We start from the raw sequence: 15431 nt of genomic DNA, 5'->3' as shown, positions 1-15431 counted from the left end.
AAAGTATGTCCATAAACTGGTGAAGAGTTTGTACTTTCTACACATGCAAATAAGCATCACTCGTAAATTGTTATTTTTCTTATGCACCATATACTTCCAAAGCAGCTTTTGATGAAAAACTTATAAAATGCCAGAGACATTCTAGTTACAATATGGCCTGCATCCAAAAGACGACGTGTGCTGATAAAAACATAGTATAATTAGGTATTGCTCTGTTTCAGAATTTTCCACGTGAGGACGACTCGCCTCCAGTGTGGCGGGGACAATGGCCGCCGCGCGACCTTGACCTTTCTGATTTTTGGAAAGTGAAGGTAGAGCTGAATGAAGCCCTTTAATTTATTTCAGAAATACTTTAAAAATAATTTACATAAGAGCATCAGTGTGTTATTGAGGCCAAAAATGTGTGTGGTTTGGGTTACATGTTGACCAAACACAGGTAAAGGCTTTTTTTTTGCTTTTTTATTCGGCTTTATGCAAGAAAATTATTGCCATCATTAGGGAATGGCTTTATGTCTTCAGTTTGAAGGTAAAAGGTTTTTAAACTACATATTGAACACACACACGCACGCACGCACGCACGCACGCACACACACACACACACACACACACTAAATAATAGTATTTTTAACCGACCGACTTTAAAAACGGTAGGGTTGGCGCCTTTTTCGGTTGGGTAGGGTAAACCGAGCCAGAAGTTTTAGGCCTAATAGTTATGTTTAAGTTGTTTTAAGATGGAACCTAACGGGCCTATATCATTATATATTCCAGAATAACATATGTTTACAATTACAATAATTTCATAATAAGTTTGTGTTATTTGTCTCAGCTCGGATTAAGACCTGTCCATCTGGCCTTCCTACACGGACACACGGACATTCTTACTCATCTGGTCACGTGCGGCGCTGACGTCAATGCAGCTGATGATGTAAGATTTTATTATGTAAACTAAGAAAATATTATTTAAAAAAAAAACAGATATTTTTTCTGACAAAAAAACGTGTAAGAATCTTTTCTTAACTCGATTGTGTTGGATAAAACCAAGGGTGCAATATTTACTAAACAAACCTATTTTATCGAAGGATTGAAACATAATTAATACAATATACAAACCAGCAGTAAATAAACAATTATTTAGTACTAGGTGTAATGATCGACAAACAATATATTGAGGTTGTTGTCACAAGCTTCATTATTTGATAGCTTCTATAACCCCCAGTGGACCTTTAATATCGTTGACCGACCCAAAGTGTTAACTCCAACATTAAGTAATACAATGTAAATATATTTAGATGCATTTACAGTCTGCCCGAGGTTGTGCATCTCTTAGGTGCAAAATTGACATCAGCGCTGTGCTGCTAAATAGTCTTCGACTTCTTGCGGCTACTGGGCTTTACCATTGTAGAGCTCGTATTTATATTGTATTAAAAGATCTCGTTTGTTTCGAGTTCTTGGTAACTTTTTTCATTATTAAATACATGCACTGTCTTAACAGGACGGTGAGAGTGTGTTCCACCTCGCAGTGTTTTACAACCTTCTTAACACGGTCACATCGCTGGTCACATTGGGAGCAGACCGCAACTGCAGGGATAAGGTAATGCTACTGCGAATGTTTCTCATAGATAACAGTGTTCACTGGCCAGAGAAAGACTTTTCCACCAGTCATATTAAATGTAGTGTTTTACAACCACTGAAACACGGTTACACAGCTGGCCACACCGGGGGCAGACCGCACCTACAGGGACAATGTTAACCTAATTTAGCTCGTTTCTTAGACATTATGTCCAGGGATAATTTTCTACAAGCGGCTGATGCAGTTAATTGTATTAAAAGGGCAAATATTCAGGATGGACGTGAAAGCGTTAATATAAATATGTCATTTTCTCCTCAACTATTCTAAGAAGATAACACTTCTAAATTTCAACATTTCTTTGGCACTATATACAGAGTACGTTGCCACTCTATGCGTAACACTGCATAGTTGTTTTATGCTTCAGGGAGGCCGTACACCACTACACTACGCCGCACACACAGGGAATCTAGACGCCATACGTCTGTTGCTTAAATATGGCGCCAGTATCACCGAGGAAGACAACGTAAGCTACATCATGAAAAGCTGTTGTTGTTGTTTTTTGCATGTATGTGAGTGAATTCTTTGGAACCATTTTTACTGTATTGTATGTTTTCTAAAGGAGATACATACTCTTACATTTTCTGTTGTTTGATTAAGCAGTCGTGTTATAAATGATTTTGACCAACGCACCATGTTGGTGTTAAATGTTTCCACCCAGGGCTACCGATCTAGAGCTTTAAGCACATTTTTGTACGCAACACTTTATACCAACGACATAACTTGCATCTATATAGAACGAATAATAGGCAAAGTTTGCGAAGACAGTCAGTTATGGAAAATATCGAGATGATGCGAAACTTGCAATCGTAACTACTCGGCCTTCTCCGGCAAGCTTGGGAAACAGGAAGATTTAACAAACTGTGTTACCTGTGCTTTTTTCAGGATGGACGTCAGGCGCTCCATTACGCTGCTGAGGGCGGCCACTACCTTCTTCTTCCGGAGTTCTCCGCTCGCAACCGGGCCGTCGACTTCAACTGTACAGACTCGGTAGCATTTATAGCATGCTGAATGTATATTTGTGATGTGAATGCCTTCCTGCGAATGCCATGGTTCTGTGGATTTGTTTGGGTCAAATTCATCATATGACCATAAAAACAAGATATAAGCGGACCTCCGCAACAGGAATTATCTCTGTAATTTTGTTTGATTTAGAGTAGTATCGAAATGATATGCTTTCCCCCGTTAAATTACAACATACTTTCTTCCAGCGAGGCAGCACACCACTTCACCAAGCCTGCCGCTCCGGGCACCTGGAAACGATTGCTGAACTCATCCAACTTGGTGCCGATGTTCAGAAAAGGGATAACGTAAGTATGCTTTAACAGCAAGGGCCGTATGATGCGATATGCGTGTATGTATTAGAGAAGTCAGGGGCGGGTACAGGATTCGACGTAAGAGGGGGCGTTACTTAGGGGCGTAACCTTTTGACTTGCACCCCTCCCTCAGAATCATTTTTTTTTTGGTTTAAAATGTTAGCAGAAAGCATTTCATAGGTCAACAAATGTCGGTCGGTCTAAAGAGCCGGATTGGATGGTGTCGGTCGGTCCGCACAGAAACACACATTCTAGAACGGGTCGGTCCCATAACAAGAAGATTGAACAATGGTTTTTACTGACCAAATTTATTGATTGGCCAATACAACTGCATTTCTCTCAACAACAACAGTTGCATGATGATTTCTAAAGTAATTGCGCGGACGGATCCACGATTCGACGTTAGAGGGGGCATAGCGAAATTTATTTGGTTTAAAGTGTTGAGGGAGAGAGTTGGGGGTCCCCAAGAGAAACATTTAACAATTTCTAGTCCGAAAAGGTGCATTTTGGGCATATTTTATTACTTTTCTTCTCCTATATTTAAATAAAAAGTAAACTAGGACAATTTTAGAGGGAAGGGGGGCGGATGCGCCCGACCCCCTGAATCTGCTAGTGAGAAGATTGAACAATGCTTTTTACTGACCAAATTTATGGATTGACCAATACAACTGCATTTCTCTCAACAAGAACAGATGCATGATGTCTTTTTTTTAAGTTATTTCTTTTTAGATAGTCTTAAACTTTGAGACGTGAAGTAAACTAAGGTTAGTTAAAATCGTTAATGCGTTCTTTTAAACAACGCTATTTGTATTGAAGCTCTTTACAATTGTGTGAAAATTTCCATCACAGAATATCAAAGTAATGAAGATTTACTTTCTTTTTCCAAGAAATCTATTTTGATTTTAGGTTCTTTACTGCCTTTGTAACGTGGGAGACATAGTTCGACAACAGAAGGTCAAATTAGAGTTTCACATTAACCTCATAAATGGTGTATGTATAGACCAAAACTATAATGTAGTTATTGTTTCTACATTAATGTACACCCATTTCTAGGCTAAGCTGTGACTGATAGCCCCTTTATTACATATTATAACACCATTCTATTGTAACATGTGTCTCGAGATCTCTCTAATACAGTAAATTGCTAATCCTCTGGAGCATCTCAATGCATCATATTCAGTGCTCCAGTTAGGCCTACATAGCAGGGTGGGGCACCCTGTTGCCCTTTTCCAACACCCTGCTGCCTTTTTACAACACCCTGCTGTGCCGTTTTGTTTGACAGAGTCAATTTTCAGAAATAAGTATAAAAATAACAAATACTAAAGTAAAGCTAATAGCTAGCTAATAGCTAAGGTATTTATTCATAACAAAATGTTAGTAAAGAAAGTAGTTACAACACATATACAATAGGAATTAAACATTGACCCTTTGAACGTGCCCCATTAAGGCTCATTCGATGTGCATCAGAAGTGCCCTTTCTGACCTAGCACCCTGCCCTTTTCAATGGTTGGCTGGAGCACTGTCATATTTATAGTTAAATTTCAGTTTTGTAGACATTTGTATAATCCGTTTTTAAAGGGACGAGACACCAAATGATAGCAATGCAAGAAAAGACGAAAAATGTCAAAAACTTTAAAAAAAATGATATCGTTGTGTACAATGCAATGAATCTTACTTACTGGTGTTTCACATCGCTTTCGACATATGTACATGTATCTTTTGCCGTTTTTGCGTATGTTTTCGATTCGAAATTTACTGGGTTTGTCTTTCACGTAAATCCAAGCATTTCTTTTAAAGCATCGATATATGTATCTGTACTATTCAATTTAAACTGGGAAACTATTATGAGTGTTTTTTAAACGGGTAAACTCAGCTTATACAGCGACAAAATATTATCTTAATTATGTAGTATGCGCCTCATACTAGCCCGTAATGAAAATTCTAGAACCATCTATTGTCTATCCCCTTTAAAAATCATCCGCTGGTGAAGGTAATTTTCCCGTTTCAAACTTCCAAATGCCTTTTAACCCCGCATTGGGGATGCAAGCCATAATGCAGTCAATGGGCGTGGGTCTAAAACCACGACTCGCGTAGTCGTGAGGAATTGAGTGTCAATGTTGACGTCTGACTGCGCCTTTAACATATATATCAACATTGTTTTTGCCAGACCGGGAACACCGTTGTCCATTCTGCAGCTGGGTCTGGACAACTGGAAGTTATAGCTAAACTGGCTTCCCTCGAATGCAGCATGGACGCGCAAAATACGGTGAGATTGATTTTTTCTATGCACAATTTAAGTTCATATTTTTAGTGTATTTGATTCCTGTGTTCCTATGACCAAGATCCACTTCAAAAGCTTATTTTTACAGTATGACCTTTACATACGTTAACATTATTATGTATATAAATGCATTTAACAACAGAATTTTTTTGCCCCTTTTAAGATTAGGGGAATCTTATGATTTTGCACCACAATTAATTATCCAATATCCAGTCATCATGTTTTATTGGGTCAGACATAAAAAACATGCCAAGATAATAAGATAATATATTCAATTTACTTCATAAATACAATCATAAAAAAGATAAAGAAAATAAATATAAAAAATTATTTCGTGTCTACCTTATCTTCTAGAACATTGTCGACAGATCCTTTGATGTGTTGTATGCAATTTATAAACACATTTTGATAAAAATGTCAACGTTTAAACTAAAGTTTTCAACTGTGTGTTAAAAATTACTTGTGAACAATGGTGCATTTTGGGCGTTTTTATTATCTTCTTTCTCCTATATTGAAATAAAAAGTAAACTTGGATGATTTTAGGGGTCGGGATCCGCTAGTACTTGATAAACCAAGAAACCCTCCCTGTAATGTATGTATATGTATATCTGTAGTGTAAGGATCGTCGTATACAATCCGAAGGTGCTAATACTGTTAAGTGCAGACCTTGGCAATGACCAAAGGCTTGTAGGGCGTAGATCTTGTCAACTTTGGTTTTTATTTACGTAACAATGTCTATTTACATACGTCCATTTGTTTCATAATTTTGACTCACCTTAATGGTGGTTTTGTTGAATTTTAAGGGTTTTTCGAGAGATCAAAGGAAAAGGTTCTGAATGGCATTTTAAGAAGATAGGTAGGGGTATTGTTGACAAAATCGTATGGTCATATCACGATATTCCATTAGCGTATAGCGATATCACGGTATTTCATCAGCGTATCGCAATATCACGATATTTCATAATCGTATCGCGATATCACAATATTTCATCAGCGTATCGTATTCTCTCTGTAACCATGTCTTATACATAAAATGTCTTTTAGAAAACGCATTGACATAGGCAACCCATTATGTCATATAATGCAACACTAAAATATGGACACTAAAATATGGCCCTTCAGTCCTTTGATATTGTTTGAAATGTAATAATATGATTTTTTAATAAAATTATAAGAGTCTCACCTAATATATATCATGATAAAGAGTTTTACTTGAACAAAAGCATTACATTCATAGCAAAGGAATGACCATATTAAAGTGTCCAAGCTATGTGACGATCACTTTTGATTGTCCTAGCATACGATACTCATTTTTGTTACATTATAAGCATCATTTATTGTGTGAATGGGAAGTTAATTTACGTTTTCTTTAACATATTTATATGTTTAATTTATAGGCATGTCCTTTGAGTGTTTGTCAGTGAATGTTTAAGTATGAATGCATTTATTAACTGAAAGTTTAATAGTCTTAAATGTAAACTTATCTTTCTAGTTTTAACATTGACAGGTGACTTATTTTCAAGAATAATTGTTTTGTTTTGTTTTGTTTGTTTTTTTACTTTGAAGACCATATTGAAAATTAGAATATATGTTTTCATATGTCTAAATGTGTAACCTTCGGTAAATAAAACTTTTATTATTATTATTATTATTATTATTATTATTATTATTATTATTATTATTATTATTATTATTATTATTACATTGCGATGCATATCGATAATTTGACTATATTGCAAATCCCTTTAAGCACAAGCAGTTCACTCTTTCCGCCTTTATTTCTTGTTATACAACATACATGTTTTGCGCGTTATACAATGCGTGTTTCTCGTAGAAAATCGTATAGAAGGAAAATCATCAAGAAGTTGCAAAATTCTGGGAAAGTTTCATACAGGAGGTCACAGTATCATATACCTGAGGAAAATACCTCGAATTTTCAAGAAAACATGTTATTCAACAAATATACAAGGACAGCTGAAAAGACCTTCACCTCTGCTAAATGTATTTAAGAAAAATATTTCTGAGAAATCAGATATGGCTCTTCAATTTTGGAGGAATAAAAGAATCTATCTATCTAACTTACCCTATTTTGCTGCCTCATATTAGTGTGAAGTTTCCACCTCACGTTGTCACGTTGGTAACATTTTGGTACCTTTAAGTTCAAAAAGTTTTTGTTTTTTTACCAAAACCATTTAAGGCAAATCTAATAATGTAAATGTTATGTCCATTGACATCTGGCTTTGAAACTTTGCACGCTTGTTCACCATCATGCCCCAAACCTGTACACAGGAGGAGGTAACTCTATCAAGCATTTTGACATAATTAATAATTATGTCCCTTTTTCGACTTAAAAATTACGTCAACGTTTGCGTACCACCTCAAATATCTTCAAAGTCCATTGACATCTGGCTTTGAAACTTCGCACACTTGTTCACCATTATGTCCCCAACCTGTACACAGGAGGAGGTCACTGTATCGAGCATTTTGACAGAATTATGCCCCTTTTTCGACTTAGAATTAACGTTAAAGTTTGCATACCACCTCAAATATTTTCAAAGTCAATTGACATCTGGCTTTGAAACTTCGCACACTTGTTCACCATCATGCCCCCAACCCATACACAAGATGAGGTCACTGTATCAAGCATTTTGACAGAATTATGCCCCTTTTTCGACTTAGAATTTACGTTAAAGTTTGCGTACCACCGCAAATAATTTCCAATTCAATTGTCATCTGCCTTTGAAACATTGCACACTTGTTCACCATCATGCCCCCAACCTGTACACAGGAGGAGGTAACTCTATCAAGCCTTTTGACAGAATTATGCCCCTTTTTCGACTTAACACGGTTACAATCTTGCTATCAGTAATTAATATTTTCCATAAATGCATTATTTAGTAAGTAGTTAGAGGTGTATCACCCAAAACTTGTGTTTGTTATACATGAGTATGTACTTTACTTTTAGGGTTCAATATTTAGCAAGCATAATACTTACGTCCCTTGCAACATATGTAGGCGTTTGTGTTGTAAGAAAATTTTACGACTAAAGAGACTATCACGTTTTGACTCAAAAAGCATTTGCATTTTTTTCGGAAAATTCTTTCTTCAAAATGAATAAAAAAAATGTGTCAAAATATTCAAGACTACACTTAGACCCTTAGATATTTGTGTGGTTTTGTGGTGAAAGCTTCTATTTAAAGAAAGATATTTGCATTTTTGTAACGAGCAAATTAATTGTACACAATTATAACTATTTTTTTAATGGATTTCTTATTTGAAAATATATATATAAAAAATAAACCACACGACAAGTTGATTTGGTAGTCTGGAGCATTTGAAGTAAGAACCTATTTATATGATTAACAGACTTTTCCGAAAACCAATGCAAGCGTTTTTGTGTCAAACTGTGAACAAAAATCACGTTTCGAAAAAGTTTTCAACTTCTTATTACATCAAAACATGTTGCAAACTACATACATGTATGTTTTACTCTTGAAAAAGATTGTCTAGAACAAAATGATTGTTTGGGTTGTTTGAAATATTTTTGTGTTTGGCCTTCCCCGCCCCCTATGTTGCTTTGTGAAAGACCCTTAAATTGCAATAGCTAACAAAACTATTTTCTAATCAGGAAGGTAAAACGGCCTTGCACGTGGCTGGGGAGACGGGCCAGGGTGGCGCCATGGAGCTTTTTCTTCTCTGTGGGGCTGACCCCAACATCCGGGACCTCGTGAGTAAACCCCATCCCCACCCGTCGGGAACGCGGGATGTGTGCGATGAATGCAAATAGACAGTGTTTTATCATTTTGTCATTTGTGTCGTCATCGTCTTTATCGATGGTGGCTAGCAAAATTAACAATGATAAATAACATTAGACTATCAAGTCCCATAACTCTGGCTAAATCATTTCATGAGTCATGACCCTTTATCAATCGTGCAAAACGGACGAAGGAGTGGTTGTGATAACTTAAATTCCTGGCACATGACTGTCCAAATTTAGCGCCAGGTTTAAACACTTTAAATATTAAGTAATTTAATTAAGTAATTTAATTTAATAACTATGATATTTCATATATTTCCATATTAAGGACAACTTTATCATTGTTTTAGAAAATATTTTATTACAAAGGTAAAGTAAGGTTACAAAATATATTTTGGTCAAAATAGTTCCACAATTATTCTATTTAAATAAAAAGCAGTATTCTTATGTTATGATCAATTTGTTGGTAAAGTGTTATCTTAATCATAATGACAATCACCGAAAGCCCATTTATTAGATTGATACATAAATTATAATTATGGTATGGGCATGTTGTACTCAAATGCCACCAGGTCGGTAAACCATAACTACTGTCAATATATTAAAGGATATCTTTATTTCAATACTTGTGTGTTTGCTTTTCTGACAGAATGACAATTTGGCCAGTACCTATCGGCTGACCCCTGACCAGAAGAGAGCCGTGTCCCGACTGGTCAAGCACCATAACGATGACCAGTCAAGCAGACACCTGTCGGGGTAAAGCTTTATTGTTATTGTTTTTCAAGAAATTCAACTGGGAATTAAGTCATCTACTCATTCAATGTGTGTAAACCACGTGATAAATTGCATCATAAATGCTACGTCGGAAGGCAACGTTTTGTTTCGAATGAAGACTTTAAACAAAGATAACTTCATCATTTTTTCACCGTTTCAAATGTAACATAACACAGTCTATGGCACTTACATGTCATCGCTTTCGGTCTTTTACCAGAGTTGGATTGAGAGTGCACTCTCAGGGATTGAACGTTTTGATAACTTTTTTTATTTTTTGTCTTGTGATAAGACATTTTTGCGAAAATGCATGGAAACTAGTTATATAAGACTGCCGACAAATCATTAGATCGCAGATTTTTTATATTTAAGTTAAAAAAATGATGTTTAATGCATTATTTCTTAAACCGTTAGTAACGGTTTAAACCATAAAACATTAATTTTCGAACGGATATATGAAAATCTGCGATCTGATCATTTGTCAGCGATGTTTATCATTGGTTTGCAGATATTTACGCAAAAAAATGCTCTTTCCGAGACAAAAAATAAAAAAAGTTGTAAAAACGGTATATATGTGAGAGTGCAGCTTGAAGCTAAATGTTTTAAGCTAGGGTGAGAGTTGTCTAGTGGTATAGGTGTCCGCCTCTCACCCAAGAGGTTGTGGGTTCAATCCCCACCAGGGGTACTTTCTCATAGCCTCTCAATATGGACACCAGTACTGGTTTCTACCCAGGAAACGGACTCGGGAGTGATTCTATAAGCTATCAGCTTTCGTCACAATCGAGCTTAAATAAATTAGTACAAACCAAGCTAAATGTTGACTTTCGACGTAACATATATGACGTAATTTATCAGGTGATATAAATACACAGAAATTACGGCGGATGCCACAATTTGTTGACCAATAATTGTAAAAATATTTTTTCAATGAAATAAATTCAGGTTTAAAACGGTTGGTTGAGATGTTAAGCCCATAATAATAATAATAATAATAATAATAATAATAGAAGTAACATCAATATAAATTACAACATTAAGTAATTATAATTTATTCTAACGTGACAGATGTTGCGGTACAATCACGCACAATAAAATAGTATATTTCTGTTTTATTTTATAACAAAATAATATCTTGTATGATCAAAGCTAATATAAACATGTATAAGGGACTTAAATTGCTGTGGAAAACTATTTATATTCGGTAAGAGTTATCTTAGCTCTACTCAGTTACTATGTATGGGCGAACTGACCTTATTCAAGTTATTGGCCGGCACATTGTCAACGCAAAATCTGACGCAGAGATTGTGTATCGGATGAGCGGCAGTAGGCGGACCTTTTAAGCCGAATACTTAATGATTGTCTATCTGCAATTTCATTCGCTGAAAATGTAGGTTGTATTATAATACCCCATAGACCATAGCTAATGTGACAAAATACATATTGTTTTATCTTTTTAGTGAGATAAGCTTCGATTGCCGCGTGGTACGACCAGGGAAGCCAATAGAATTTGACAAACTCGGCGTTACTGTGACCTTGGCCGCTGATAGCGGCCTTGACCTCTACACAGGCATTGCGAAGGAGACCGAGACCACCACGGAAATACGTCCTCCACGGGATATTCTTCCTATTGTTTTTCTACACCGAACCCCCGCGGAATCGGGGCAGATGGAGATCCCTGCACAGGGACTTGAGGAAGTACTGAGGTGTGCATCATGGGATGAACACAGTTTATTAAGTAGAAACAGGAAGCATTTTAGTTCCTCCTCTTGGGTTGCTAAACCATGCGTTGTAAATGAATTACTTATGACGGCATGTATATTAAATCTGCTCTTGGAACAAGCCAATTTTTGCAAAAATGCATGGAAACCAATTATATAAGACTGCTGACAAAGAATCAGATAGCAGTTTTTTTATATTTAAGTTCAAAAAATGATGTTTTATGCAAAAAAAATTAAACCGTTAGTAACGGTTTAAGCCATAAAACATTAATTTTTATACGAAAATATGAAAATCTACGATCTGATTTTTTGTCAGCAATCTTATATCATTGGTTTGCAGATATTTACGCAAAATATTGTTCTTTCCAAGACAAAAAATAAAAAAAAGTTGAAAAATGGTCAATCTATGAGAGTGCAGCTTTAACGCAAGACTGAATAACTGATCCATTTGAATGCGGATATGGTCTTAATGAGTATAGCCAATGGCAGAATTTCTTAAAATTCCGTTCAATTTATCACGACAACTTTTATTTTTAACAATGTTTTTATGGTTACAAAGCAAAACCACAAATAACCAGTCAAACCTAAGTTAATAACTGATCCATTTGAATGCGGGTATTGTCTTAATGAGTATAGCCAATGGCAGAATTTCTTAAAATTCCGTTCAATTTATCACGACAACTTTTATTTTTAACAATGTTCTTATGGTTACAAAGCAAAACCACAAATAACCAGTCAAACGTGTGTGTAACTAAGTTACTCATGCTGACTTATATGTGTCTTTTTTGCAGCGACATTTACGAGCTGAGAGTGTACTGCATGGACTCCCCCTGTCGTCTCACCCTTGAGGTTCCCCTGGACGGATATCCGGGCAGATTCGAGGGCTACTTCCGGTGCGCGGACGGAACACAGTTTCCGGAGGTCACAACCTCAGAAGAAAATGGGGTAACACATTATTAAGAAATACGATATATTATGCGTGGTATGATACAGTTAGTAAAAATGAGCACAAAAACTAATCAAAGAAACTTGACTAGGCGCAACATTTACATAATGAAATAACCTCATTGGCAGATCCCATTGTTCGTTGGATCGATGCCTGTGAAACGTGGCTGTACAAGGAAGTTCGCGGTGATTGTGCGCCCACGAGTCTACAGCCACACCGTGGGAGAGGCCGGTAGTACCCTCATGGCTGAGGCGGACAGACGAATTCGGTTAGAAGTGCCACAGCACGCCCTAAGCGGGCCAACAACGCTCAATCTTCAAGTAGGGAATAAAGCTGTGCACTTGTTTTAATATTTGTGATTACTGTTATGAAAAATAAACCTTCAGTTGCTCAAATAAACAGCACTTCTATTTTGAAAATGAAATGATAGTTTAAGGCTTTTTTACATTAGCATAACATTTTTTTTAAGTTACTCATGGATGGTTTACGCAAACAAACAAATCCAATCGGATCGTGTTTCTTTTATACATAGGTACTAAAGACGTCCGAAATGGAGAGGTCACCCTACAAACTATTTGCTGCTGACCTTATTAACGTGACCTTGACCCGGAACCTCCAAGGTCAGGTGCGCGTCCAACTTCCGTTGCACGTGCATACCGACAACCCTGATGACGTCACAGTGTTCTGTATTCCAAAAGAGGGCGATATCGAACAGGACCACCAATGGTTGACAGTGCAAAGTCCTCTCCGGATTGCAAACGGCTGTCTAATGTTTAACGTCAGCCACTTCAGCATGTGAGTCACCCTGCCAATGTAGTTTTGAACTGTATTTAAATGTTAAGTGTTGAATCATGGCACTGTTGTTGTTTTCACAGGCAATTTTAGCATTGATGCGTCATTTTTAAGTAATATTATACGGGAATTAATGACTACCTAAAGATAAAGCAAAAGTAAAATAAGCTGAAAGAAAATATATTTATTGAAACAGTCGAACCCCGTTGGCTCGAACTCCCGTGGACCGACGGAAATACATCGAGCCTCGAAAAAATCGAGCCAAGCGGGAATGGTAACCTTTAGTATAAAGACATTGGTCTTTTATATCCATTTCGAACAAACGAAGAATTCGAGCCGAGCGAGTTTGAGCCAACAGTGTTCGACTGTATTATAAAACATAGTACATACATGTATTACAAAAACATGACGATCACCGCTTTGTTTTTTTAAAGGTTTGTTCCGGTGTTTTTGCCTCACGACTCAATGTTAACAACCGACTCCGCGAGACGCGCGGCGCGGGACCGCATCCGGGCTGCCTTATTAAGAGAGACATCCGTCCTGTTCTTTTACGCCGTGTGTCCCAAGAAGGATGCCTTCCTTACCATATTCGAGTGCACGACGCCCGGTCGCTTCCGGAGACGCCAGGAATTCTGGGAACGAGAAGGATTTCAATTTCATCCTCAAGTGAAACATTCAGGCCATTTTCCAGCAAAGCCAAATCAAGCGTTCTATTTTGAAGTCAAGGGAAATGTTCAACTTGTTGGCGACTCGGGTAGACTCATGAAGTTGACTTTCAATCCAAGGTCATATAAGTATCAGTCGTTCTATTTGGTGCGCGTGCAGAGGCGGCAGCCCATGATCGGAGAAATTGTGGTGACGACTTCCGCCACCGATGACGTCGACGGTGGCTTTGTCACCAGTATTCCGATAGAGATTCCAGAGACTGGATTCTGTGTCATCGCCTAACGCAAAACTTTTAAATTAAATGCTTTATTCAGCCCACCCTGTTTGAGTCATTTATAAGTATGTGCCTAAGTTTTGCTAAGAAAAGGGTATACATGAAGGATTTTATTGCATTTATATTACCGTCAATTCTACACATTGTGTAATAGGATTTTTATGCCAATTTTGTTTTTCGTTTACGAAGATATAATTTGAATCCATACAATTTAATTTAGTGAATGTATCAATTGATCCGTGTGTTAAAAATGGGAATAAATATGCATGTTTTAGCAAAATGTTCATAAAATATAACATTTCAATGGTTAAAACGTTCCAGATGAAAAATGAAATAATATAGCGATTTATGATTAATGTACTTTATCTTTGCTACTTTTCTTGTTGACATTGGTGAATAAAGTTGGAGATATTGCGTTTTTTATATTGTTTCCGGATATTATTTCAACACTTGGCCACTATTAACCTTAAAAATGAACTGTTACGGAAGGAGTATTCATAATCTTAACTTAAGTCTACTATATTATGATTTTATTACATTTGTATAATTATGTGATTTTCCGTTTGTTATTCCGGTTTTCTTTATGTGACTGCACTGTAAAAGTACATCCTCATTTGCAAGCAAATACATAACAATATGTTTTTTACGCGCCACTCTGATATGTTTATACAGAGGCTAAAGTCTGCACTATATAACTTGTAAAATAACCCAATGGCCATCTGGAAAGTTGTTTGATACTAACAGGAATTTACTGATTTAAAGGCAACCATTTTAGTATAATACGTATAACAATTTTACCTTCTATGAAGTTTTCTCGATTCTCGGCCGGCACTACGAACAAATGCAAAGGGAAGTAAACGCTGCAGGGATATTGCCTGATATTTTCACATAATTGTTGTCTGCTGCAACGGATGTAAATTCCACACATGCGCACAAAGTAGCAGACTGTCAAAACAAATCGAATGAAATGTGTAAAAACTCTTATGATTATGGTTGTGTGAAGGACATGTCAAACCACACACGTTTAGGTAATTGTGTTGAATGTATGAACTTGCCTGTAAAATAATATTTATATACCTTTTTTAGCAGTAAAATATAAAAATGCATTCCCATGCTTCTTACTCTCTTAGTCATTTCAGCGTTACTGAGAGACAGTGAGTCTGAAATAATCACTGTTTTAAAGATTCTTTATTCCATCTTTACGCATAGATGTGTTCCAGATTAACATAATATGTATTCAAAGAAGGAGAAAGTTTTTTTCTCAAAATCAGCCAGTATTTTAG

General features: G+C 36.5%; 2 protein-coding genes across 6 annotated transcripts in view; both read left to right on the top strand.

Annotated features, from left to right (window-relative positions):
- Positions 1-14544, top strand: part of LOC128213652 (serine/threonine-protein phosphatase 6 regulatory ankyrin repeat subunit B-like) — a 102632-nt gene extending 88088 nt beyond the window's left edge. For both annotated transcript variants that reach the window (XM_052919641.1, XM_052919640.1), the window contains exons 16-29: positions 222-311; positions 827-925; positions 1493-1591; positions 1995-2093; positions 2513-2617; positions 2839-2937; positions 5111-5209; positions 8853-8951; positions 9631-9737; positions 11210-11455; positions 12262-12415; positions 12545-12736; positions 12949-13211; positions 13643-14544. In XM_052919641.1, coding sequence (XP_052775601.1) covers positions 222-311; positions 827-925; positions 1493-1591; positions 1995-2093; positions 2513-2617; positions 2839-2937; positions 5111-5209; positions 8853-8951; positions 9631-9737; positions 11210-11455; positions 12262-12415; positions 12545-12736; positions 12949-13211; positions 13643-14156 — 2265 coding nt within the window. In that variant the 3' untranslated portion in view covers positions 14157-14544. The remainder of the gene's footprint in view (positions 1-221; positions 312-826; positions 926-1492; positions 1592-1994; positions 2094-2512; positions 2618-2838; positions 2938-5110; positions 5210-8852; positions 8952-9630; positions 9738-11209; positions 11456-12261; positions 12416-12544; positions 12737-12948; positions 13212-13642) is intronic.
- A 541-nt stretch (positions 14545-15085) lies between these two features.
- Positions 15086-15431, top strand: part of LOC128213651 (protein FAM135A-like) — a 43705-nt gene continuing 43359 nt past the window's right edge. For all 4 annotated transcript variants that reach the window (XM_052919639.1, XM_052919638.1, XM_052919635.1 and 1 more), the window contains exon 1: positions 15086-15176. The gene's annotated coding sequence lies outside the window, so the exon portion shown is untranslated. The remainder of the gene's footprint in view (positions 15177-15431) is intronic.

The sequence above is a fragment of the Mya arenaria genome, chromosome 13 (genome assembly GCF_026914265.1).
Source record: "Mya arenaria isolate MELC-2E11 chromosome 13, ASM2691426v1".
NCBI classification, from domain to species: Eukaryota; Metazoa; Mollusca; class Bivalvia; order Myida; family Myidae; genus Mya; species Mya arenaria.
Note: the sequence above shows the minus strand (reverse complement) of the source record. Positions and strands in the feature narration are given on the sequence as shown.